This window comes from Cydia strobilella, chromosome 20 (assembly GCF_947568885.1).
Source record: "Cydia strobilella chromosome 20, ilCydStro3.1, whole genome shotgun sequence".
NCBI classification, from domain to species: Eukaryota; Metazoa; Arthropoda; class Insecta; order Lepidoptera; family Tortricidae; genus Cydia; species Cydia strobilella.
The window spans coordinates 5600655-5627938 of NC_086060.1; the positions used below are offsets into that span (position 1 = coordinate 5600655).

The following is a 27284-nucleotide window of genomic DNA, read 5'->3' on the forward strand; positions in this document are numbered from 1 at the left end:
GTGCAAAAAGCAAATTAGTCAAACTTGGCCACTTAACGATAGGCAAAACAGAGACGAGGCGCGACGTCGAAAAAATGGAGACGTTTACGCAAGTGTGGGCCCTACCACGGTCACTAGGGTTTGAGTTAGTGTTGGTTAAGACTCAATCCCTTTGATCAAGACCTGAGAGCTCTTTCCCGCTGACATCCAGTTTTTGCGGGTCGGATTTCTGTAGGATCCCGTTTTAGTAGTATTCGTGCCAATAGTAACGTTTACACGAACATTCTATTTGCGGGATACTGCACGCGTACTACAGAAAACAGGATCCTGCAGAACAGCTCTGTCTTTTTTTTTTTTAATAACCTGTAGTATCCCACTGCTGGTTAAAGGCCTCTCCCTTAGATTTCCATGTCTCCCGTTGTTGAGCTGTTTCCGGCCAGTTATTAGTGAAGGTGTCTAAGTCGTCCCGCCATCTCCGCCTGGGCCTGCCACGTCCGCGCTTCTTTTGCGGATTTCTTCTATCCGGATGCATGCGGCAGACGTGACCTGCCCAGTCCCACTTCAGCCTAGCGGTCTTCTCCCCTACGTCAGCTATGCCTGTTCTGGAGCGCAGTGTAGTCTTTTAATAATAATAAAATAATAAGAACTCAAATTAATTTACAATTTTCTCCACAACACATTGTCTCCACATGAATTTCATGGGCTCCGCATATTCCGAAATTAATGCGAAATTTACGCTTCGCGATACAAAGTTCCTCAATAGCACATGCTCAAATTAATCCGCAACACTCGAATTTAAAAGCTCTTCGCGTTCGAAAATTATTTGAATTTGAAATTGGAAGTTTGCCGCTGGATTTTTGCACAAGTCGATCACAACATGTGCGCGAGTTTCAATCGAGTTCAAATCGAGTTCTATTCGTTCGGGCCGTCTAGACGACAATCGACAGGCGTCGGTCATTCGCTAATGCAACTAATGCAATCTCGACTATCTCAAGCGCGTTGGTGGTCGATCGCAACATGTGCGGCTTGTATGCGATTATCGCAGTTAAGAGTTATTACTCTTTGTTTTTTTTTTATTTGCCTTGACTATTGGGAACGGTGAGAACTCCGTATGGGTTTCGAAGAGGTTGTCTTTTAAAAGTCCTACAGCTGCAGCTTTATTAATAATAATGTCTGTCATACGTACGTAAGTACATAACATACGTAATTCATACTTTAATATTATAAATGCGAAAGTCTGTCTGTCTGTGTTACCTCTTCACGCTTAAACCTTCACGCTAGAGATAGTTTAAGTTCCGGGGAAAGACATAGGATAGTTTATCCCGAAAATCATCCCTTAAGAGGGTGAAAAACGGGGTGGAATCATGGTGGAATTGAGATAATTAATGAGTTGCCTGATAATTTGTGTGCATATTATGCTTAAATTGAATGATTGCTATTAGACTTTCTCCAGGCGCTAAACTTACTCTAGCTGCTGTTACTGATTCCTAGAAGACACGGAAGTCGCGGGCAAAAGCTAGTGTTATTTATATGTACGCAAAAACTGTTGTACTTATAAAATCTTGAAACCTCTTTGTCCGATGTTACTTTTATGTTTAAGAATTAAAACTCAAAATCAATGTTACCGTCATGTTTAATAACGATACATTTAAGGTAAGGGAATTGGGAAGATCGAACTAAGTACTTACTACGTTCTTGTCTGAAGATACTTAAACGACATTCGGTTTTTTCTTCTTCATATTTTGATAACCTGAAGTTTTTGAACTAATACTCTCTGGTTGAATTATTTAATTAGATTCAGTGGGTAATCAGTGTTAGAAAATCATAACTTGATGGCAAGGGGGTCACTCGACCCGATTCGAACTTTAAGACACGCCAAATATTACGTCTAGATAGATAGACATAGTATATACAAGTAGTTATAGACGCGCCACCAAGCGACCGGGGGGTAAGACAAAGAATATTCATATAAAATTTGGGCAACATAGGATTTTTTCTCTTTCACTCTTATAAATTTTGGTATTTCGCCATCGCCTCCTACCTATCATGCCACCCGGTCGGTGATAAGGACAAAGCATGGCACTATTTTTTCTTTCCTCTTATAGGAATCGCAATAAGACTGTCTTTCTCTATCAAAGAGTGTCAGGCCCTTGTCTAGATACGATATGGATTAGATATGTCAGTGTCAAAAATGACGTTCCTTCTGCTTCAATCTTACTTTCCAACATTTTCCCTGACGATAACTCAATGAGAACAAGTTAAAAACAATCACTACAAAGGTTCTAGGTTCTAGCTTCTAGGTTCCATTCCAGAGGCGGGTAGTTTGGGAGAGGTATTTTATATTTAGTAGGTATTTAGATTTAGTTTAAATTGTTGTGTAATCAATTTATTTTCAGTAATGTAATTGTAATCACTACAAAGTGTAAATGAATCAGTCATTACTGACAATACTGACGCAACGAGTGAACGAGTTGGGGCGAGTATTTATTTACCTGACGACATTTCCGGCGCGCGCGCACGTGCGCGTAACCCGAGCGGTTAATGCGGCCAGTGTTGTGCTGCTTTTATCAGAATATGTCGATAATTTGAGTTTGAAATTATTGAAGATTATAGGAAAGCCAAAACATGTTTCACGGAATAGGTTTTAAGTTGGTTTTAAATGGTTCTAATCGATTTTTAGCACGTTATGTGTCCCGGCACCTAATGTTAATGTACGTTGATTAAATGAGTTTGATTGATCTTTATTGTAATGTATGAAGTGTGAGGTGAGGGAAATAAAAGTGGTGATTATTTCAAGTGGCAAAATTAAAAACTACCACGTGTCCACATATCAAAATTATTTGTCATAATATATCAACTGTTAATAAACAGTCGTCAAGGAGGCGTGATCACCTTTACACCAAATGTTTCTCGGCTCTCGGCTTAGTTTATTAATGCAAAAAAGAGGGCACGAATAACCAGTTAAATTAATTTTTAACCAGCAGAAACGTCTGCGAACGATGATATTAAGCTTAGAATAAATTTTATAGTGAAAAAATCGTTAGTTCAAGTCTCACCCAAGGCAGTAATTTTTCCACTTTTAATTTCATCAGTTAAGTTGGTAAATCCTGGTTTATGTCTCAAATCGACTTCCACAACGACTTGACTCCCCAGACAAAATTAAGTATACATATAGTGTGTCAAAGGACTGTCTCATTACAAACATAGACAGAGATAATCATACTATCTTTGTCTTACACTAGTACTAGCACTCAAAAGAAAGGAATGAGTATAATTTTCCTGGTTCTTACTGACTGACAATTTGGTTTGACTATAATACAATATTTTATCGATACAAACCACCAGTAGTGGCACATCCCTACTAATCCTGCAAAGGAAGAGCGGTAATGCACTGTTTACACGTTCGTCGACAATCGTCCGCAATTGTCTGGAGCATCCTCCACTCGACTAAATAACTTTGTCGGCAAAAAGACGTAATGGATGAAAATAAAGGTATCGATCGATTCTGAGAACCCACATCACATGGTGAAGCAGATATTTTGGTATAGGTATATCGAGTCACCATGAATAATTTCAAACGTACGGATTTGACGATTTGAATCGTCGTAATCAATCTCACTTATCTTACTTATTATTCGTCAGCAGCAGGAGTTGCTAAGCGGGCGAGGTGTTCAAAATGATCTTGACGCGACTTTTTTTGTTAAGAGAATAAGAGCGTGTCAAGGTAATTTTGAACACCTCGCCCGCTTAGCAACTGCTGACTGTATTTAACACACCTTTCACACCTAGTAGCTAATAGGTACTTGAGTACATCGGAAGATCAGCGCTGAAAGCCACCAGCAACATGCTGAGATGAGGCCATTTCGTGGCACTTTAATCTTATCCTATGTTTTCTTTTATATTATGTAATGTCTCGTTTGTTTGTGCTTACGAATAAAATTCTATTCTAAATTAATATTCAAATTAATGATGATATCCGCAGTAGAACTAGGGTCACCGACATAGCTCGCAGAATTGCAAACCTTAAGTGGCAGTGGGCGGGGCACATTGCTCGCAGAACTGATGGCCGGTGGGGCCGGAAGGTTCTGGAGTGGCGTCCGCGTACCGGAAAACGAACTGCCGGTAGGCCTCCAACGAGATGGAGCGACGACCTGGTGAAGGTCGCGGGAATTCGGTTGTTGCGAGCGGCACAGGATCGGTCGGAGTGGCGAGCCTTGGGGGAGGCCTATGTCCAGCAGTGGACGTCTATCGGCTGACATGATGATGATGATGATGATTCAAATTAAAATAACATCTGACTATCAGTAAGCAGTAGGTACAGTTCTGATCTAAAATATCTAACTGGTTCAGCGTGGTAAAGATAATCCGCAAGAATACATTGTGCTGTTACTTCGCGGTGTCACCGATTTGGGCCAACGCAATGCTCTATTTAATGTAAGTTCAGTTTAGTAGACTTTTCAAGTAGATTACCTACTGTCAAGAAGAGCGCACAATCAAAGTAACGAGGTGATTGCTGACGTCTCGTGCGACAATCAGACTGACTGATCGTAATTGCAGGGCGGACTTCAAGTGTACTGAAGAATTCTCGCGAGGAGGAGGCCGGGTGCTGTGGAGTCGACTTTATGGGGGAAAAAGTGTCCCCAGTTTTTCATACAAATTTTAGGTGTCAGTTTTGTAACGGTCCTAATACTAAATGTACCTATGTGAAAATGCGTTTGAAATTTTTTTGGGGACATATTTTTTTCTTTTTAAATCGATAGTCCTCGTGATTTTGAGTAGAAATAAGCCAAAAGTTGATGGAGTTCCGAAAAAAGTAAATAGTACACTTTTAAGAGAAATAAATAATAAAAGTAACGAGATTGCGGACGTATATGACAATAATACGGATCGTACCTAATTGCAGGACTACCTACAAGTGCACTGAAGAATCCTCGCGAGTAGAAGGCGGGGTGCAGTGGAGGCGCACTTTATACTTGTATTACGTATAATAAATAATCAAAGTAAGGAGATTGCGGGCGTATGTGACAATAAGACGGATCGTACCTAATTGCAGGACTACAAGTGCACTGAAGAATCCTCGCGAGGAGGAGGCGGGGTGCTGTGGAGGCGCACTTTATACTTGTAGTCTGTACATAATAAATAATCAAATAACGAGATTGCGGACGTATGTGACAATCAGACTGATCGTACCTAATTGCAGGACTACAAGTGCACTGAAGAATTCTCTCGAGGAAGATTCACGTGATAATTTGTCGCTTCTCGCATTGCATCTCGAAAGCACCATTAAGCGCAAGCGATATCATGAATAACAAATTAAGATTTTAAAGTCTGAATAATGCTTTTGCCCATACAGAAGCCATCTCCATATTCCTTGCCCTTGTCCTCAATACTTACGGTATTATCATATGAATGCTGCTGGCGCATTATGAAAATACCGTCCCCGCTTCCGCGCCAAGAATTTTCCGAGACTTTCCGAGCGAAGTGTCCTCCGTGTGAATAGAATAAATTGGCTACTTTGGCTACTTTAAGCACTGGGTTACGTTTTGGCTTTAGAAATTACATAGAAAATTGATGTTCAATATTTATCTTAGAACTACAAATTATTCCAAAAGCTTATGCATCAGAGTAAATACAAAGTGTGGTTTTCTAAGATTATCTTAATGAACACTTCGGAGACCAAACTATAATATCATACCTTTTAATTGGACGCACTTTATGAAACTCCCACAAACTGAACCGAACTGATATATGAACTGATATAATATTCATTATACTATATACTACTAGCCGTCTGCCTGGTAAAGCAAAGTAGGATATCTCTTGAATTTGAATTGTTGGAAATGCGAGTAAAAGAAGCGAAATTATTTATACTGATTTTATTATTTTCAGTAATTGTTTAAAAACCGTTCCAATCATTTGAAACTGTTGCGCATGCAATAAAAACTTGTAAGACTATAAAGTGGCGAGTCAAACCAAATGTGCACCGAGCATAAACATCGCTGGGAATGGCAATCATTACGATGGTGTGACTCAGTTTACTGTCGTGTGTGAGAGTTGGCAAGGACTGTGATTAGAATTGCGATGAGATCAATACGTATTGTAAAGCCTGACATGATTTTATTTGGAAATCGCCATTTTGCTGATTTTCACTGGTAGGTAAGTGTAAGTAGTAATTTATTTGACTGGCATATCCGATGTGAACAAGAACAAAAAAATATAAACGATTTTACCACAAAAATGTCAAACATTCCCAAAGATGCAAGGAAAAATCAATTTTGAATACAATGAAATACATATCAGGAAAAGAACGAAGGACTGCGTAGCGTTTCAATAAACAGTACAGGTAAATCAGGTGTATTCTGATTTTATTAATAGGTTGAAGAAATGTCACTTTTGACATGGATAGATCAGATCCATATATAATTTGTAATTTAAATCAGAATACGCCTGCTGATTATCTTAGTGCCAAATAGTATCTTTCGGGCTTTAGGTATATTTACTACATAGCACACGGGAGCGGGATTTGAACTAAACAACTGTAACCTTGCTTTAGGCTCATTTATTCGTGATGCTCGCAGACCAGACCTCGCATCTCGCGCCCCAATCTACTGGGCATTTTCCGCAAAGCGTAAAAATCCCGAGGTAGCGCTACTCTAACCCCAAAACTCCTCCAGCTTATTTTTCGGTTAAATAGCTGTGACATACCTAGTATATAGGTACCTACTGACAGACAAACGGACGGAGGGACAGACGGACATGACGAAACTATAAGCATTCCGGTTTTGTCATTTTGGCTACGGAACTCAAAATAGTTTTTCGGTCGGCAGCAAAGTTCATAATTAGATTTTAGGAATATTCCGCTTTTTAAGATTTCATTTAAGATAATATGTCATTTCCAAACGCTACAAGATACACTAAATAAAACCAACGAATAAACTGTATTGCACTTTTATTAAACTTTAGTACTATTTACAAACGTGCCGAACTACAACATTTACTTGAACCACTTACACTTAGACTATTTACAATAAACTAAACTTCAACAATATAACTATACTTAGTGCTTACACTTTGGTTATCGTTCCAATCTTTGGTGTAACATTTAAGTACTACATACAGCTAAGAAGTGACATTTGGTATATATTTCGAGGAACAAAATGTATAGACTCTGAGACAATTTAAATTTATTACATCAGGGTTAGTCCGAGAGCCTTGCTACAAAAACAGTCTCAAAAAAATATCGTATTTTTTTGCACACGAAATAGTAGCTACATATCTCATTTATTTTAACCTATATGCTCGTATTTTACTATAAAACAGAAAAACCGTAAAAGTGACGCTTGGATCAACTTACGAAATTAGTATGCTATTTCTTTTAACCCTTCAAGTGGCAACGTCATTTTATAGCAGTTGGAATTCTGATTTTATCTCAATTATTAAAATTTGAAATTTAAATGACTTAATCGACCACGAGCGGGCGGTCTGCCACTTAAAGGGTTAAATGAAAAAAGTTACCTCTGCCCATAAAAGTTTCTTTAAACTAAAAATTATATACATAACACATACGACATACGTGATCAATGCGATCGTAATTTCAGAGCCAACACTTATCAAAACACCGTAAACTAAATCTAAACATTCAATTTTCTATCTCAATATTACTCGCCAGACTTTCATTACTATTTTCATTTTCGACATGTGGTTTTTTGTCCTTGTCCTCCCTCGAATGCTCTCCTCTTTCTTCCCTTTCTCTATCTTCATGCATCGGCATACCAAAACCCGGGTGTCCAGGGTAATACATATAAGAAAGGGGTAAATTTGGGTAATTTACCCCTAAATGCGGGTAGAGAGACTGTAAAACTGCTTGGTTGTAAGATTCTTGTAGCAACGCTTTATACTCAGGGTTTTTAGTGAAATCGACGCCGTAAACGCCAGCAAAGTGTTTTAAAACCGGCGAGCCGTCCAACAAAGACGGCGCGAATGGATTTATCTTCCCCATCATTGGATTGTACTGCTTTAGATCTGGCAAGCTCGGCTGCGCGTTGTTATTGACGAGGACTTTAACGGCCACTTTCCGCGCGTGATTCGCAGCGGCCGCTGCCGCTGCTAACATACCATTTTCCTGCATTTGTAGCTGCTTTCTCTTAGTCTTGTATCTTCTGTTTTGGAACCAGATTTTCACTTGAGTCTCTGTCAGTTTGAGACTGGCTGCTAAATCGGCTCTTTCAGGCCCGGATAGGTATCTTTGCTGGCTAAATCTCTTTTCTAGCTCGTAGACTTGTGCGTGTGAAAAGGCTGCGCGGGATCGTTTTTTTCTGGCAGCGTTCTGTGTGTATTCCATGGGGTAGTTGGGGGTTAGGAGGGGGGAAGTGGGGGGTGTTTTGCGTTCGTAAAGGAAGGGTTTGTAGGCTATGTCGGAGTTGGGGGAGGACGCGCGGCGGACGGGGGAACCCGTGTTGGATGAGCGTGAGTCGTAGTCATCTGGAACAAGGGAGATTGAGGTTAGATACCGACTTAAAAAAAAAGAGAAACCAAAAAGTATCTACATAATATAGTAGGATGATTATTGTCTGGAGTACCTAAACTGACGTTCGTTTTTTATTAAAACTTTTGTACATGAATAATTTATGCCTTGAAGTAATTTTATTAATTATTATCTACTACATAATAACATAATGGAACAAAAAGGTAAATTCCAATTTTATTAATATCGTGCATTTTATCAATATCTAAGCCTTAACAGCTCACCAAAAAAAAAATCCAATCCATTCCACTTGAAAACAAATTAAACATTAAAGCGAATTAATGCAAAGGTTCGGTCAAATAAAACTTGTACACCACAACAAAATAAAACAGCGCTATCGATACCCGGCAAGTACCTACCTAACATTCATTATGTAACGAACACTTTTCGAATTGCGAACAAAAGAATGCCGAATCGATAAGATTCCAAATTCAAATTCGCCTATAATTATGCGGCCGTACCAACAATAGCCACGTAATGGAGCGTCCACACTAGCGACTAGTGATGTGCGGCGGGAACATACACGTTCTCGGGAACATTCCATGTTTCCTAAACTGTACTTTTTAATATTTATTTATCTGATATAAATCAAATTGCCCACAATTATGCTGCCTTACTAACAATCGCCACGCACACTAATGATTAGTGACGTGCTGCGAAAATTCTTATGTACCTGGAAATACTCGTATTCCATGTTCCTTAGCTCTTTTATATGTGTTATATAATTATGTGGTTGATAGGAAATCAACATTTCCCAAATATTTTAATCCAATTTGGTATGAATGCTATTTTTTGTGCAGTTAGAACTGATGTTCCTTTGAGTTTTTCAATATTTATTTAATCTTTGGGAAACAAACCGGCAAAAGCAACAACACACACATTATTACAGATTACACATTTACAAGCCACACAATTTCCACTAGTGAATTATACCAATAATGTTGCTCAGAAACTAAAATTAAAACAATTTAAAACATGCAAAACTTAATTAACTAGAATTGTCGATTTTTTTTTCAACAAATAAAAATACGGGAATATTCCTATTAGAATTACATCACTAACCAACACTAGGGACGTTCGCGATGTCTCCACTTAGCGTCACTTCGCGTGATTACACTCCCTCATTAGGCAAGTGACGAAGTGACGCTTAAAAGCATTATGGACGCATTCAATTTAGTAATTGCTAGTTGTCGCGTGGCGTGAGAATGAAACGGTTTGAATAAAGAATACAGTTAAAAGTTACTGGAGTTAATGTTATGGGGAGCTGTAGAAATATTGCGACATTGATATTAATTGGTAAAAGCGCTAGTAATATTGTTTTTGTCGCTTAACTAGCGAAGAGTTTTTAGCTTGTTCTAAAATTCTTTTACATCAGTGACAATCTTTAATTGATAATTGATAAACAAAAGAAAAAAAAAATATCGGGATGACAGCTATGAAAAGTCACATGGCAGTTTTCTACCAACGTTTTTCATCTTGGCAAGGCGCATTACTCAAGCAATTCTCGTGTAATTTTGTGAACAGGTTCGATACCTTAATCAATCGATCGGGTTTGTTTTTAGGATCAAATGTCTATATGGGACCCGTTGCATTAAAGCAATACAAAAGTCAGAAATGATAGAAAGTCCGACAGGCGTACTTCACACGCGAAACGCTCCTAACAAAACGATAAGTGAACGTGACGTCAAGGTCACCCATAGAGCCAATTTTGAAGTATGGACAAAACAAGAAAATTGTCGGTGAAATATTCCCTTTATGTACTATGTACATAGTTGTTATACAATCTTTTTTTGAATAAAATGTGAGGCACCGAATGGTATCTACCTACCCTTACTTTTTTCCTTCTTAGAAGTTAAAAAAAAACTTAAATTTTGAAACTTTCAGGTCCTGTATTTTTGTATTATTTCCATATATTATTTTAATATCCACATTATTGAGACAAATTGCTCATTTGCTATCTATTTTCTAGATTTTGATAACAATTTTAATAACAAAACTTCCGTGAGACACAGACATATTAACACACAGGCAGGCGTTTTCGACTTAAAATACGTGAGTGACCCGTTATTAATATATTTAATATTTCTAGATTTTGTTATAAAATTCAACATGTGTCATCATCCCTATTATAATAGGTAGATTTTTTTCTTGATCCACAATATCCACATATTGTTATTTTTTTTAATGGGTTTCCCTTCCCTCTTGGGTCTGGGTTTGAGGTACCTATACAGTACACAGCTATGCGGTGGAATGAGATAGCAATATCACTTGCTCCCTCTAACGCATAAATGCGTCCCTTGGACTGGTCTACGCTGGGCCATCGTGTAGAGGAGCCATTATGCTGAGTGGCATCCTGTTTTAACTGTGTAGTGTTTTTACGCCATATAAATAATTTTTATTTCTAGTGCTGTTTGCGTTTACCTTTTTTAGGGTTCCGTGCCCAAAGGGTAAGTAAAAACGGGACCCTATTACTAAGACTCCACTGTCCGTCTGTCTGTCTGTCACCAGGTTGTATCTCATGAACCGTGATAGCTGAAATTTGCACATGATGTATTTCTATTGCCGCTATAACAACAAATACTAAAAACAGAATAAAATAATTATTTAATTATTCCCATACAACAAACGTGATTTTTTTGCCGTTCTTCGCGTAACGGAACCCTTCGTGCGCGAGTCCGACTCGCACTTGGCCGGGTTTTTTTTATAGACCGCTGCTATACAAAATTTTCACTTTGGCATATTTGTTGATCATTCTACATTGTACAATTGTGTGTATATTATTAGCTTTTAATTTAATTATGAATAAGCAGTGAAGTGGAGAATTGTGGAAAAAAATTGTCGCTCCAATAAAATTCGACGCAAATTCGACGTCTATTTTGGTGAAGTAACAAAATGTGACGTTTTCAATTAAAAGGTACCATATTGTCTGTTGTCCATTAGGTTGATTTCATTTTGGAACTTTATGGAAATAGCGTCTTATTGAAAACCGACAATAAGTACCCGTTTGGTTGAAAACGCCGCAAATCTCTTAAGTATACGTGTACGAGTCACCGAAAGCATAACATATAAATAACATTTTCACAATTTAATACAATTGTTTAAGTAAATTTAAATCGAAATTAAAAGATCATTACCATCCATTACTATAGACACCTAACCTAAAAGTAAAGGCACAAACGGGCACGCAAAAATACGGTTATCAGGTAATCAATCACTTACGTCTACCAATAAAAAATCGAGACATGCTATAGGGTCCGACGTATCGTGGTGGGTAAGCTATAAGTCCTTTCATATAATTAAAACATCTTACATTAGTATAACTTAGTCCCCGGCAAGCTCGGTTCTTTGTACAAATGAAGTTACGTGGTAGTTACGCTCTCATTTTAAAGCGACTCGCTAGATTGCTCTGAAACTGTGTACTTAAGATAAGATCTAGGTCTGTCATTCGTTTATGTAGCTTCAGATACCAAAACTTGTTTTTGCTCTATTTCGTTTGTTTTATAATCTAGAGATATATAAACTAATTACAGATCTAGATATACCTTATGTTATTGTATATACAAAGTTTCGTTACAGTCCAACACGTAGTTTTAAAATGAGAGCGAAACTCCGTTTGTATGTAAAAGACGGACGGTCACTATTGCAAATTGAAGCACTAAGGTTACCTAACTAACATTATAATTTATAATATATTATATTATTTTTAGTATTATCATTTAATTTAGTTTGTAATTTGTTTATCATTTAAGAATCTTTAAGTTTTTATATTCTTACTGTAATTTATTTAAGTTAAATAAATGTATTTTCCCCTTATAATATAAGTTTGGTATAATGTCACCATTTGAAATTAAAAGATTATTACCATCCACCAAAAATCATTACCAGACACCTTCCTTACAAAGGGCACGCAAAAATACGGTTAGCCGGTAATGATCGGCGACAATTTGCGTAATGCCTCCATTGTCGTCTTATATGCGGTTGGCGTGCACGGCTGATTGATCCGATTGTGTGGAGCCTGCTTAATGAGTTTGGAGTTTGGCGGTTTCGTTTTTGACGCTTACGTGAATTAGTATTTCGTGGCACTTTTCCGCTTTTTTTTTTAATTTAATTCATAGATAGATATTATTCAATTTAGGCATTATGTTAATGCCTAAATATTCTGTTTTATTCCATACATACAAACATACATACATATAATCACGCCTATTTCCCGGAGTGGTAGGCTGAGACCACAAATTTCCACTTGCTACGATCCTGACATACTCTTTCGCTTCCTTCACTTTCATAACATTCTTCATACACGCTCGCCGGTTTATGGTGCTCTTGACCTGGCCTTTCTTCAGGATTTCCCCGATCTGATCAGAGAAAGTCCGCCGAGGTCTACCCCTTCCAACTCCCGCTTTTTCCCTTATACACTCTTTGTTTGTGTTTGTTTATTAGACATTCCATCTTTGAAATTTGTATTTATAATTAACGTGTTTTAGAGAAAATTACTAATATTTAATTACTAATTATTAATTAATGTTTGTGTACGTCTTAATTTAATTTAATCATATATTATTATGTAATTCGTTTTAAATGTTTTAACCTTATATGGAAATATTTTCTGGATTAAATAATTTCATTCATTCATTAACCTATAACTTAGCGCCACTTGCACCATCCCACTAATACGGGGTTAACCAGTTAAACCTGGAGTTACCATGGTTACCAGATACAATTTGACACTGGGTTAACGGTTTAACTGGTTAACCTCGGGTTAGTGGGATGATGAAAGTGGCCCTTAAAAGTTTGATTAATCCCGTTGTTTCACAATTTAATTGTCAATGTCAAGTAATTTATTATATGCATTTTTATAAACTGCACTTACACACAATTCAATTATTTTAAGTATTTTTGATTTGAAACAGAGTTTGAAAACTATGAAAATATTAAACTATTAAACTATTTTATTTTATTTTCTTTTGTACTTTTATTTCATTTTCTTTTGTACTTGATAATGTGGCAATAAACAATTCTTATTCTTATTCTTCTCAAAAACGGATTATAATAATTGAATAATACATCCCGACGTTTCGAACCCATTACAGCGATCGTAGTCAACGGGTTGCTGAGGAAAATCTACAAAGGGGTCCAAAGTGACGTGTGGGACATTTTTACTCCTTTTTACCTACACTTTGATTTATTTCTTCCTAACAACTACAATATTTGTATTAAATACGATATAATCATAAACCCATATAATCATTTTATACTTCACCATTGAAAAAAGTAATAAAATGTTTTTTTTTGTATTAGAAATAGATGGTATTAGAAGTGTGACGGGTGGGACATCAAATGGAGGCGAGGGCACTGAGACACTTCGCAAATTGTAACAAACTATGCAACTTTTATTAAACAACTTTTTTATATATTGTTTATGTTTCTGAGATTGTCTGAAGTAAATACATGTATAATTTATGCAATGAAATTTATGCAATTTGTAAAAAAAATATAAAAATGCTTCTCATAGCTTGTGACGGGTGGGACAGCACCTTGTGACGGCATTATCAAAACTACTACTATAGGCACGTTCAAAAATGATTAAAATGCAAAAACGATTAAAATTCCAATCAAACTTGTTGATTCCTAAAAATATGATTCATGAACTTTCCTCTAAATATTGATTTCAATGTAAAACAGTTTATGAATTTATCACCTGTGGTGTCGTTTTCGCTGGAATGACCCAAAGTGCAAAAATACCCCCATACAAAAATAATTAACCATCATAAACTTTAAGGCTGTGGTTGTAAGTACATGCAAAATCAGTTCATAAGGCAAGGTAGTTTAGCTATACAATACAACTATTTTCAAGTAAATATATATACGGGATATCATCCGTTTTCATAGTTTTATTTCATGAGTAACTATCGCGGTAACCGAAGACTAGGTAGTTGAAATTATTTAGTTTCGTTAAATATACGAAAATAAATTCTATTATTATTTTTTTCATTCATACACTGTCATTTTGGTAAAGGAATAATGATAAGGAATCCGGCGTTATTCAAATAAGGCCTATATGTAGGTACCTAATAGTTCTCTAGATTTAAAACCAAATGGGGTAATGAGATAAAAATCGTAGATAGATCAGAAACGAATTAAGATACTTACTTATCCATAGCTTTTATTTTTTTAAACTCGGGGACTATTTTCTTTAGTGATAGATAGTGATAGCTACTATAGAGTAGATATTAGATAGGTACTGTTAGCATCAAAAGTAGCGGATGGAACAGCGCACCAAAAGTATTTGCCACCCTGGAATGATTTTCCAAGACATATATTTCTACAGTTAGGGTTCAATAATATTAGCTATCTACTTTCCCAAAAGTTTGAATTATGCAACAGTCATATATTTTCTTTACACTTGTAACGATTCCCTATTATGTTTTCTTCTATGCCAGAAAAACAAACTTAACAAACGCTTCAATAACACACAAAAATCAATATAATAATACCTAATAATTTGGTACCTAAATATTTATCTTTAAAAAAATGAGCACTTACCAGAAAGTTCAGTGACCGGGTAATGCTTTCTCGACATATCCAAAGCACCATCTTCATAATCCCTGTAGGGGCATTCATCGTAGTACATTTTGGTTCCTTCCTTTTTGAAATCCTCCTTGTACCCTCCCGGCTTCGCGAAACTCTTCGCGCCAAAACTGTCCATTCCATTTTCAAATTCACTTTTTTCCTTTGTTAAAATGTCGTTGATCGAAAATGGCGTCGTTATTTTTTCACACTCTTGCAATGTCACAGAGTTCTTTAATTTGGATTCCATTTTTAAAACAATCACGCACCACCTTACCACAAAGCGTTTCTCAAACGAATAAACTTTGCGTGATAGATAGCCCGCCTGTTTGATGGGTTTAAGCTTTAGAAAGAGACGGCAAATTCAAACGGTACCTTGAATAGTGTGGGGAAGAAAGGGATGAATGGTTGTTGGGGCAGTCGTTTTTTAAAAAAGCTTCTGAAGTAGCATAAGTAGTGGGGATCGGAGAGTTTTTCTTGAAGATGTTTACGTGAAATGCGATTTGATCGCTTCGGTCACATGCGGGGAGTGACGATAGCGTGAATTGGTTAGTGCCGAACGTGATTACATTCATTAGTTTAGGTTAGTATTGTCTTCGGTTACCGCGATAGTTACTCATGAAATAAAACTATGAAAACGGATTATATCGCGTATATTGAATTTATAATACATCCCGACGTTTCGAACTCTTTACAGCGTTCGTGGTCAACGGGTGAACGAACGTCGGGATGTATTATAAATTCAATATACGCGATATAATCCGTTTTCATAGTTTTATTTCATAGTTTAGGTTAGGTTAAAAATTCTGTTCATTGTATTTCTGTTCTATAAATTTTGGTGACAAAGTGGAGTTTTATGTACATACTTATACGAAATAGTGACGCTCTTATTTTTTCTCATTGTTGTAGTGTATACGGTATGTATAATAGGCTTCTTCCAATAAACCAATTTGTTAATTTTATCTACTAGAAGACTACAATAATGACGTAACCGAGTGGTAAAAAAAAAATCAATGGAAATAATTTTATTTTAAGCCAAGTACTTATTTACATCAATGGGTTGGCAATAATAACTTGTATTAACAATAGGGTATTTGACTACTAGTCAAATCTTTTTCTTTTTCGAACTGTCATCACGATTTGCCACTATGGAATTTATATAAAACACTAGCATGTGACGTCACGATCAAATTATGTACTTACTCTTTATAGTTTTTTACTGGTTTTAAAATAGAAATTGTGTCTAAAAATTACTGCTGTCTACGTTTCTCTTAATCTTCTGGTGCTTTATTTCTTGTATGGTGTAAACACAGAAAACCGCCTAGGGGGTGGTCTGTGGGTGTAAAATATTTTATTTTAAATACCTACAGTCAAATACCCTATTCTGCTTTATCTATAAGCTATTTGTAAATTTGCTACATTTTTTAATATTCTTTTTATCTTTTTTTCATAACATAACAGAACTTCTTTAATGTGACTTTTTTCTCTACAAAACGTCATTATCAAATGAAATTTAAAATGTCTATTTCAGACTCAAAATATCCTTACTTACGTACATATAAAAGTTATAAAACACAATTTATCACCACAACAAAAAAAAACACCTACCTTTAGAATATCGAATTTATCTACGAAATATGGCTGCCAAAGACCCTAATTAAAGGGCGACACCAAGATCTTATCTCATCGAGTAGCCAATTCTCGCCGACCGCTCCCGCCCACGAACAAACTTCCTAAGACGCTGTTATCGCCTCGCATTGGGATAAGTGCTTGACAAGTATCCATCTGTCCCTTTTACTCCTACCTTAATCATCAGTCCGTCTCTCGCTCCGTCCCTTTCGCGCCCTAGAACCCCATTTAAATTAACCAATAGCAACGCGCGCGGTTTGCGGTTGACCAATAAAAGAAGTGGGCTTCGCTCAAGTGTCAATAATAAATTTTCTTTTAATTTGCTTTTATCTTTGAATTTGGAACGATTATTCGTTTTCTTAACGATCATTAGGGATGGTTAGGAGAAATTTGTGATAAATGTAATTGTAGTAAATGAAGCATTTTCATTGCTATTTTGAATTATGTACCTACTAGCTTTTGCCCGCGACTTCGTCTGCGTGGACTTAGTAACCCCAGCAAGAGTAAGAATAGCGCCTGGAGAAAGTCTTATAGCAATTATTCAATTTGAGCATATTATGCACACAAATTAGCAGACACTTCATTAATTATCTCAATTCCACCCCGCTTTTTACTTTCTTAAGGGATGATTTTCGGGATAAAAACTATCCTATGTCCTTCTCAGGGACTCAACCTATCTCTATGCCAAATTTCATCTAAATCGATTCAGCGGTTTAAGCGTGAAGAGGGAACACACAGACAGACAGACAGACAGACAGACTTTCGCATTTATAATACTAGCTATTGTCCGCGACTTCGTCTGCGTGGAATTAGTAATTTGGGTAAGTACCTTAATTCTTAAACAAATCTCCTTTTTAAACCATCCTTTTTTCATTCCCAAATTGGTCTACAGGTCTACACTATACATTTCCACCCCATTTTTTATACCCTTAAGAGATGATTTCGGGGATAAGTTATTCTATATCCTTTCCCACAGCTCAAACTATCCCCATACCAAGTTTCATCTAAATCGGTTCAGCGGTTATTGATTCCCCATACAAATTTCCACCCCCCTTTTCACCCCCTTGAGGGGTGAGTTCTGGGATAAAAAGTATGTCCTTCCCCGGGACTCACTATCTGTGTACCAAATTTCAACTAAATCGGTTCAGCGGTTTAAGCATGAAGAGGTAACACACAGACAGACAGACACACAGACTTTCGCATTTATAATATTAGTATGGATTAAGTATGGATAGTATGGATTAGTATATCCATACATAGTATGGATGTTAAGATTTTTCCTTTGGTTTTATGGAAAAGTAAAAAAAAATAGAAATTGCGGAATAATAATAAAAACTTCATTTCTAACGCATAACAGCCGTAACAGCCCTTGGAAAACACTAGCATGTGACGTCACATTCAAATTACCGACTTTTACCGACTCTTTATAGTTTTATACGGGTTTTAAAATAGAAATTCCGTCTTAAAATAACTGCTGTCTACGTTTCTCTATTGATCTTCTGGTGCTTTATTTTACGCATGGTGTAATAGTTATTTGTTATACAAGGGTGCAAAGTTGTATTTTACCCGCGAGTGTTTCAACACACGAGAAGTAAAATACATTTGCACCCGTGTGTCACACAAAACTTTTCACCTCACTATAGCGAGAAAAGTGCAACATCCACAGGCGTTAGATAATCTTTATCACTGGAATCACTCATTTTTTTACGATATTATAACAAAAACTCTGGAAATTCTGTATTTTTACGTGAGAAGTTATTAAGTAAAAATTTTGTTGACAATGTTGACATTTCTGACGTATGAAATGTCAATGATGCGTTTTGAAATTGCATCGACTCAACTTGTGCGTTCAGAATTATATTTAACATCATTATTAAAAACAAACGTTTCTTATGGAACTTTAAGGTTTATGACATAAAATCATTAAACAAAGCTAAATTTGGTATTTTTTATTAGATTCTCAAACCATTTGTTTAATGATAATTAATATCGAACGAACCATTATTATGAGCGTTTTACGTTTTGTTATCTGTCAATCTACTTAAACACGCTCCATCCAAGGTCAAAATACTTTCCCCACTAGTGGATAAAATGCGTTTTTCCCCGCTTGTTTTAAAGGATAAAAGACAACTTTCCGAGCTAGTGAGGGGAAAAATAGTTTATTTTAAATACAGTCAAATACCCTATTGCAGTACGTCATCATCTCATCTTCCTCGCGTTTTCCCGGCATTTTGCCACGGCTCATGGGAGCCTGGGGTCCGCTTAGCAGCTAATCCCAAGACTTGGCGTAGGAACTAGTTTTTACGAAAGCGACTGCCATTTGACCTTCCAACCCAGAGGGGAAACTAGGCCTTGTTGGGAATAGTCCGGTTTTCTCACGATGTTTTCCTTCCCTCTGGGTTGGAAGGTCAGGTGGCAGTGACAGTCGCTTTCTTAAAAACTAGTACCCACGCCAATTCTTGGGATTAATTAGTTGCGAAGCGGACCCCAGGCTTCCATGAGCCGCGGCAAAATGCCGGGACAATGCGAGGAAGATGATGATGTATTGTATTGAAGTCCAAGAACTAGGGCCTTCCCCATTTTTAGGGTTCCGTACCCAAAGGGTAAAAACGAGACCCTATTACTAAGACTCCGCTGCCTGTCTGTCACCAGGCTGTATCTCATGAACCGTGATAGCTAGACAGTTGAAATTTTCACAGATGATGTATTTCTGTTGCCGCTATAACAACAAATAGGTAGGTACTAAAGACATAATAAAATAAATATTAAGTTGGGGCTCCCATACAACAAACGTAATTTCTTGCCGTTTTTTTGCGTAATGGTACGGAACCCTTCGTGCGCGAGTCCGACTCGCACTTGGCTAGTTTTTATTATGACGGTGGCCAACAACCAAGTGTGTGCAACTGGGGTGTTACTAGAACGTTTTAATGAACGCTAAGCGCCACTTGCACCATCACAGTCATCACACTAACCCAGGGTTAACCGGTTAAACCTGGAGTTACATGGTCACCAGTACAATTTGGCACTTGGTTAACGGTTTAACCACTTAACCCCGGGTTAGTGGAATGGTGCAAGTGGCGCTAAGTATACCAACTCGAAACGTTTCGACATGGTATTACTGGCGAATCCCACTTGCCCTTGTTTGATCGGTCGATATTAATCGACAAAGCGCTGAAGTGGGCAGCCGGGTGATATTACATTACATACACAATCAGAGCAGGATAACATAGAACTATGTGCGAGTAGAGTGGACTACTTAAAACTGGCGAATCCCACTTGCCCTTGTTTGATCGGTCGATATTAATCGACAAAGCGCTGTAGTGGGCAGCCGGGTGATATTACATTACATACACGATCAGAGCAGGATAACATAGAACTATGTGCGAGTAGAGTGGACTACTTAAAACTGGCGAATCCCACTTGCCCTTGTTTGATCGGTCGATATTAATCGACAAAGCGCTGAAGTGGGCAGCCGGGTGATATTACATTACATACATAATCAGAGCAGGATAACATAGAACTATGTGCGAGTAGAGTGGACTAACTTAAAACTGGCGAATCCCACTTGCTCTTGTTTGATCCAAAGATATATATAACTCCGTAATAGATGGATACAGTCTAAGGAAAAAGCGTGCCTCGAAAATCACGAAAATTTGATTCTCGATCAGATGGCGCCACTACCTTTGGCCTACTCTCGTATAGAGGGCGTTGACGGTTTCGTTTGTTATTTAACAATTTTAACGCATATCAGTGAAAGAACATGGGTTAAAATCATAAAAATAATTAATGCAAATAAAATAAAAACATTTATCCATATTTAAATACATTTTATCGTATTTTTATAAATCTTCATTTTTAGTTTTAAATTCGATAGATGGCAGTGAATTTACAGTGGTTACAAAATTTACTATGACAGTACCGCTCTATCTTATTATATCCTCTTTGTTTGATCGGTCGATTTTATTTTAATCGACAAGGCGCTGAAGCGGGAAGACGAAACGAATTATAAAGGCGGCATCTACAAATTTTAGTAAAATGGTCTCTGTACAGTCGTATAGGTACCTATGTCTGCGGGCGATACGTGTTATCCGAAGTGGCCGTGAGTGGTGTTTGCGGCGATGGTATTGGTAATATTGGTATACCGACGTTATAGATCGGTAATGATTCGGATGATTCGGGATGTGCTTTTTAATGCCCCCTCTACAGTCGTGTATATTCATAGGTCTGTGGGCGCTAAGTGTTATCCGAAGTGGCCGTGAGTGGTGTTTGCGGCGATGGTATTGGTAATATTGGTATACCGACGTTATAGATCGGTATTGATTCGGATGATTCGGGATAAGTGCTTTTTAATGCCCCCTCTACAGTCGTGTATATTCATAGGTCTGTGGGCGCTAAGTGTTATCCGAAGTGGCCGTGAGTGGTGTTTGCGGGCGATGGTATTGGTAATATTGGTATACCGACGTTATAGATCGGTAATGATTCGGATGATTCGGGATAAGTGCTTTTCAATTACCGTTTTGTGATGAAAGGGGTTATTTTAAGATAGCTAATAGGCTTATAACATTCGTTCAGAGGACAAAGAAAGACTTTCAGCCTCAACGGATCAGATTTTTAAATATTTTACGTACCGTAAAATGGGGTGAGTAGGGTTCGCGGGGAGAGTTGGGTTATGGGGAGACAAGGTATGAAAGGGGGTGAGATGAGATTTTAAGGCTACTGCTACAAAAATAATGTATTCCAATTTAAAATGGAGCTATAGTAATACTCATAATAAAAAAAAAACGATCCAACAATCTTCCAAAATCACCTTTGTATGAAAACCCATCTCACCCCAATTACGAGGGACTACGGGGTAAGGTGAAATTTCCTGTTTATCGTCAAAGTTATGAAATGGAACTACCCAAAATAAAACAAAAACGTCCGGAACACTTATAATATTCAGTTTGCATATGTAAAAATAAAATGTTATCGAGGTTTGAATGTCAGTTTTCTTTCTACTCACCCCATTTTACGGTACTCTTAAATGTCAAGGTTAAAAAAAAATAATTTCTAGAATTATGTTTAGATACAGTCCACATCAAAAGATTTAAAAGTAACGGATTTGCCGCCAAAATGCAATTGCCTACATCAATGGAAATCAAGAATCAAGCTAGGCAGCAAATATTTCTAAACTTACACGAAAGCATTATCACTACACACAGCAGCAGCAGCTAGCAGAGCGCTAGCAGTCTGCGCCGGTCCGTCACCGTCAACGCAAGCTCCTGATGACACTCCTCGGTACGGAGTGAAACATGTCGAGCGTCTTTCGACTTAAAATACGTGAGTGACCCGTTATTAATATATTTAATATGTCTGTGTCTCACGAAAGTTTTGTTATTAAAATTATCACTACACCTTATAAAACAAAGTCCCCCTCTGTTTGTACGTATGTTCGCGATAAACTCGAAAACTACTGAACGGATTTTCATACGATCTTCACTTATCAATAGAGTGATTCTTGAGGAAGATTGAGGTGTATAATTTGTTAAGGTTTTGTGTAACCCGCGCGAAGCCTGGGCGGGTCTGTTATTTACTGAAATTTCCAAATTCGCAGCGAATACAAATCCAATAATTCCAAAAATAAAAAGTGCTTCAACTCAAACCACAAAGAGCAATTAAAAGCTAATTACCGACTTCCGCTCATCGGCTTCAAACAAATCAATAACAAGATCAAATCAAACGATCCCAAGTGCATTAATAATCTGTTATTACCGATGACGCTTTATTGTTTCATAATAACCACTACCAGTATTGCGTGGTCTTCGATTGTAGTATGAATGAATGAATGAAATCGTTTATTCACAATGAACATATGGTAACATAAGATCTTAACTTATATACATTGCTTCCCACTATACATTCAGTCAAGATAGACATGTGAAAATATTTGTCAGTGATATATATATGTCACTCAGTCTGATAAAATTTGAATTAAATACAATTACACGATTAATTACAATTTGGCGCAATTTTATAATAGTACATAATTAATTTAATAAGAAATCAATAGTGATGATAATCAGATTAACAGAAAAAAGAAGAAATTACAATTAAAATTAGAATAAGTCAAGTTCTTTTAAATACAGTAGTAGGGTCAAAAAGCCCGGAATTTTCGCGGCAAAACAAAAGACTGTCGCAATCTTGCTAGAGTTAGAAACATTTTTTATCGATATCGATAGTTGGGTAATGGAAGAAAAAAATGGTTACTCATTGTTCCTCGAATGTGAAACTTGCCTCTCTTATCAACTCGTTTTCTAATAATTTAGGAACTCTGACCTTCAGAAACATTTCATCTACATGTTTCTGAAGTTCAAGAAAAGTTAAGTGAAGTGTTACTGGCGAAAACCTAGCTACTCGTCTGTTTATAAATGCGCCAGTTGTTTTTTTTTAAGTATTAAAATTAATATGTACTTTGCAGACTTTGCAGGCAGGATTGGTATAAACAGATTCACAAAAACACCTCATTCATCAAAATGGTAGTATATATACTTAGTTTTTAGTTTTGTAGTTAGATAGTGTTAGCTAGTAATAGTATAGTATTATATAATCTGTGGTGTTAGCGGAGTTCGGAACGCGCCCCAACTGACAGCGCGGTTGTCATAATGAGAGCTAGCTGTGAATATGGTTTCCCGCCTTATCCACGAAAGCGTCGGTCTTTAAGCATTGTTGTGTCTCAAGTTCAAAATAAATCGATTACTCAAGACCTAGTGCGTTTTACTGTTATTAGTACCTATATAGCCTATCACCCTTCCTTGTGGTTTAGCCATTTTCGAAAAAAATGATGAATGTCTATTTGCAAGTTCCCAGTTGCTCCTCAAAGTGCCGGCTTCGATTAGTTCGACTGGTTACGAACTGTTTACAAAAGCTACCGGAACACTTTGGAGAATTGACTTTTCATCTTTTTTGTCTGGGATCGGATGTTTTAAAGATGGAATTGTGTCTAGCTTTGAAGAGCTGTTTTAACTCTGAGACCAACCTCGAAAAAATGCCTCTGTCAGACAGAACGCTGTAAATTCACGTTTCCTGTTATAGCATACCGACAATAAAAATACATACAACTTACACACAATACATATTGTGAAATTTTTAAGTTCATGCTTCGCGTCTGATCAAACGTCTGATAAACAGACGGAAGGACAACACGGCAGGGATCAGAACCGTTTTTTTGCAAATACTTGTAAACAACTTGTAAAATAACCATATATATATATATAAGTATTTCGAATTATTTTATACTCCATATGTAGGACTCAGCTGTGTTTTTAGGTAACGACATCGTATTATTAGATTGCCTAATTAGAAATGAAATAATTAACAAATACCGAAATAATACCGGTTTCGTTCCCATACAAAAAATACCGGTATCCGATCCCTGCAACACGGAGTTAGCAAAATGTTGACCGTTTACATCGCCATCTGTTGATAAAAAATTGTACTGTTACGATCTTGTTAAGACAACCGACGTCATGAATGAAGCGTCTTCACGCAGTTGAGTTCATATTGCTATTCGCCGCTAGAGGGCGCTATAGTTAATATTTCACTGTTCAACATTGTTTTGTTCTTTATGCAACGTTTTTGTTTTTAATTGATTTTGTTCACCTGTGATAACTATCGATTGGAAAAAAATATTTTAAAAAAGGCGTTTCCATTTCTATCGATTAGGTTTGTAACAATTCGTGTTGCAAATATAAAATATGTTGCCGCTACTCCACCACAGATGGCGCAAGCGACTCGTAATTCTCAAGTATTGATTTCAGCAAATTTCAGCAACCCCTGAAACTGTAGATATTCAGTCTCTTCCATACTCATCATGGGGCCCTGGTACATTTAGCAGTACAAGCCACCCTGGTAAGTGTAGCCATTTGACAATGGCGGTATGTGAAGTGAACGAAATTTTCAGAGGTTTTGGCAAACTTTGTTAAGGTTAATTTTGGTTTAATTTGTCTACAATTTAATTGATTTCTTTGTAAAGAAAATAAGTCATATAATTAAGTAATAATTATGCAAATTGGGCCACCGACACCTAGATTATCAAGTATTTCAAGAAAATAACTAGTGGTTCTGTGAGCTGTGTAGACCTCGCGAGCATAATTATATTAAAACTGAATATATTTATGGCTCCGCTATTTGGAAAAAAATCCAAAACAAGAATCGACAACAAAAATCCATTTGATCATCGGAAAGTGACTTCCGCTTGTATTACAAGCTACAAGCTTTTGAAAAACAGGCCCCTGATACGGAAGCAGTTTTGCCCAAGCTGTAACAGAGACCTTCGCTAACGCTCGGTCAGTAAATGTGCAATACACGTGAGTAACAGGGGGTCTCTTTGTTTGACATAATTATTGAAAGTCATAATGTAATGATTGTCGGATTGTCATTAGTCATAATTCTGAAACCGTTAACTTTCAGGATTTTCGTAAGGTTATCCTATAGATAGGTTAGGATAGATTAGGTTTGTTTCAGGAATCCTGAAAAGTACGCGTTTCTAAGAAAAAACAAATTATGACTAACGAAAATGTGGACAAACAATACATTATTACTTAAAACTTTATGGGAAACAATAGACCTGAGTAACAGATTTGCAAGTTGTGGAAACTGCGAAATTTGGAACACTTCTCTGAAATTTTAGGAAAAATATGTATCCCGTTTTTCTTATTTGAGTCTCGAGTGAATAAATGTATCCCGCCTGTAAGGGTGCATTGTAAAAATTAGCTTAACATTCCCCATTGTTATGTCTACAGAAAAGATGCGAACGAAATGCGATACTATAAAATATGTGTGATAGTGATAACAATTGTGATTCACTTGAAATAAAACTATGAAAACGGATTATATCGCGTATATTGAATTTATAATACATCCCGACGTTTCGAACTCTTTACAGCGTTCGTGGTCAACGGGTGACCACGAACGCTGTAAAGAGTTCGAAACGTAACGTAAACGTAACTATCGCGGTAACCGAAGACAATATTGTGATTCACTTGTTAATTGACTAACATTGTATTGGCAATAGTATTTTAATAAAAAAAGGCAATCCGCTGCAAACCAATCGTGACCTTTTCACACGACACCTAATAGCTGTCACAAAAAACAAAACTTGACAAGTAGAGGCAGTGCATGTTGCATCTGTTTTTGCCGGCGCCAACCCGCCTGCCTTCTGGTTGCAATAACTCAGAGCGAATTTTACGCAACGATTTTGTTTGAGTGACCCTTTTTTATGGCCCAGTGTGCGGTTTGGGGTCATGCCAAGCCAATACCAATTTGCGAATATTTAATTAACCATTGCATCATTTGTGGCTTTCCATAGAGAAGGGTCCTTATGCTTCATGTCAGTGTTGGCCGAACGTTAATTGCAATTAACCATTAACCAGTTAATTGCATTAACGTTTCGGCCAACACTGCTTAATGTCATGTGCGATTACCGTCGCCCATAGACACCCGTAAAACCAAAGGTGCGGCAAGGACGCTGCCAGCTTTTAAGATGGGAGTTCGCTCTTGCATGATTTGTTGATGAAAATACAAAAATCACAATAGGTTATAAAGGGTGGCTAAAATACAGGGAGGTTTTGGGATTATACTAAGCAATTTTTACTATGGGACCAACCACAATATCGCGAAAAAATAATTTACCCTCCCATAGAAAATGGACCAGCCAAAATGTATGAAACATCCAAAAAAAATTCGCATTTTAGGAGTTGGTCCCATAATAAAAATTGCTCAGTATAATCCCAAAACCACCCTGGCAACTTACATGTTTTTTAGCCACTGTGTATATACCTCTACCTATTAGTTTGAGGAGTTTTCGGAGTTCTGTGTTAACAAACGTTAAAGATAATAATAAATAAAAAACATACAACCGAATTGAGAACCCCATCCTTTTAGAATTTTGAAGTCGGTTATTATGTAAAAATAGCTTGGCAGTTAAGAATTTAATACCTATTTTAAAGCCAATTCTGGTTTGAAGATGAGTCATCAATTATTATTAGAATTAGATGCACGCCGTACAGACTGCTGCCAATGGTTATTTTTTATTATTTTATTATAGGGACATTCTTACACACATTAACTAAGTCCCACGGTAAGCCCAAGGAGGCTTGTGTTATGAGTACTCAGACAACGATATATAAAATATATAAATACTTAAATACATAGAAAACACCCATGACTCAGGAACAAATATCTGCGCTCATCACACAAATAAATGCCCTTACCGGGATTCGAACCCAGGACCATCGGCTTCACAGGCAGGCCCGGGTCACTACCCATTAGGCCAGACCGGTCGTCAATACTCGTACCAAATCTATCTTTGCTCGTACCGTACCAATGAGTTTTTCGGAACTTATGTACGAAATATCATTTGATATTTACGTCGCTTTTCGGTGAAGGAATATATCGTGAGAAAACCGGACTAATCCCAATAAGGTCTAGTTTCCCCTCTGGGTTGGAAGGTCAGATGGCAATCGCTTTCGTAAAAACTAGTCCTTACGTCAATTTTTAGGATTAGCTGTCAAGCGGACCCTAGGCTCCCATGAGCGCGTAGATAGGT

The 27284-nt window shown here is 37.1% G+C and overlaps 1 protein-coding gene across 1 annotated transcript; it reads right to left on the reverse strand.

Annotated features, from left to right (window-relative positions):
• Window positions 1-6911: 6911 nt before the first annotated feature.
• On the reverse strand, window positions 6912-15635 carry LOC134750642 (homeobox protein bagpipe-like). The gene is made up of 2 exons (XM_063685861.1): window positions 15047-15635; window positions 6912-8460 (listed from the first exon to the last, which is right to left on the reverse strand). Exons 1-2 carry the CDS (start codon window positions 15318-15320, stop codon window positions 7619-7621), a joined length of 1116 nt encoding a protein of 371 aa, XP_063541931.1. The 5' UTR covers window positions 15321-15635; the 3' UTR covers window positions 6912-7618.
• Window positions 15636-27284: the final 11649 nt, after the last annotated feature.

Excerpts from the sequence above, each read along its gene's own strand:
- LOC134750642 (XM_063685861.1), bottom strand. The coding sequence starts at position 15,320 with ATGGAATCCAAATTAAAGAACTCTGTGACATTGCAAGAGTGTGAAAAA. Across the intron at positions 8,461-15,046 it reads CCCGGTCACTGAACTTTCTG|ATGACTACGACTCACGCTCA; the intron begins GTAAGTGCTCAT and ends CCCTTGTTCCAG.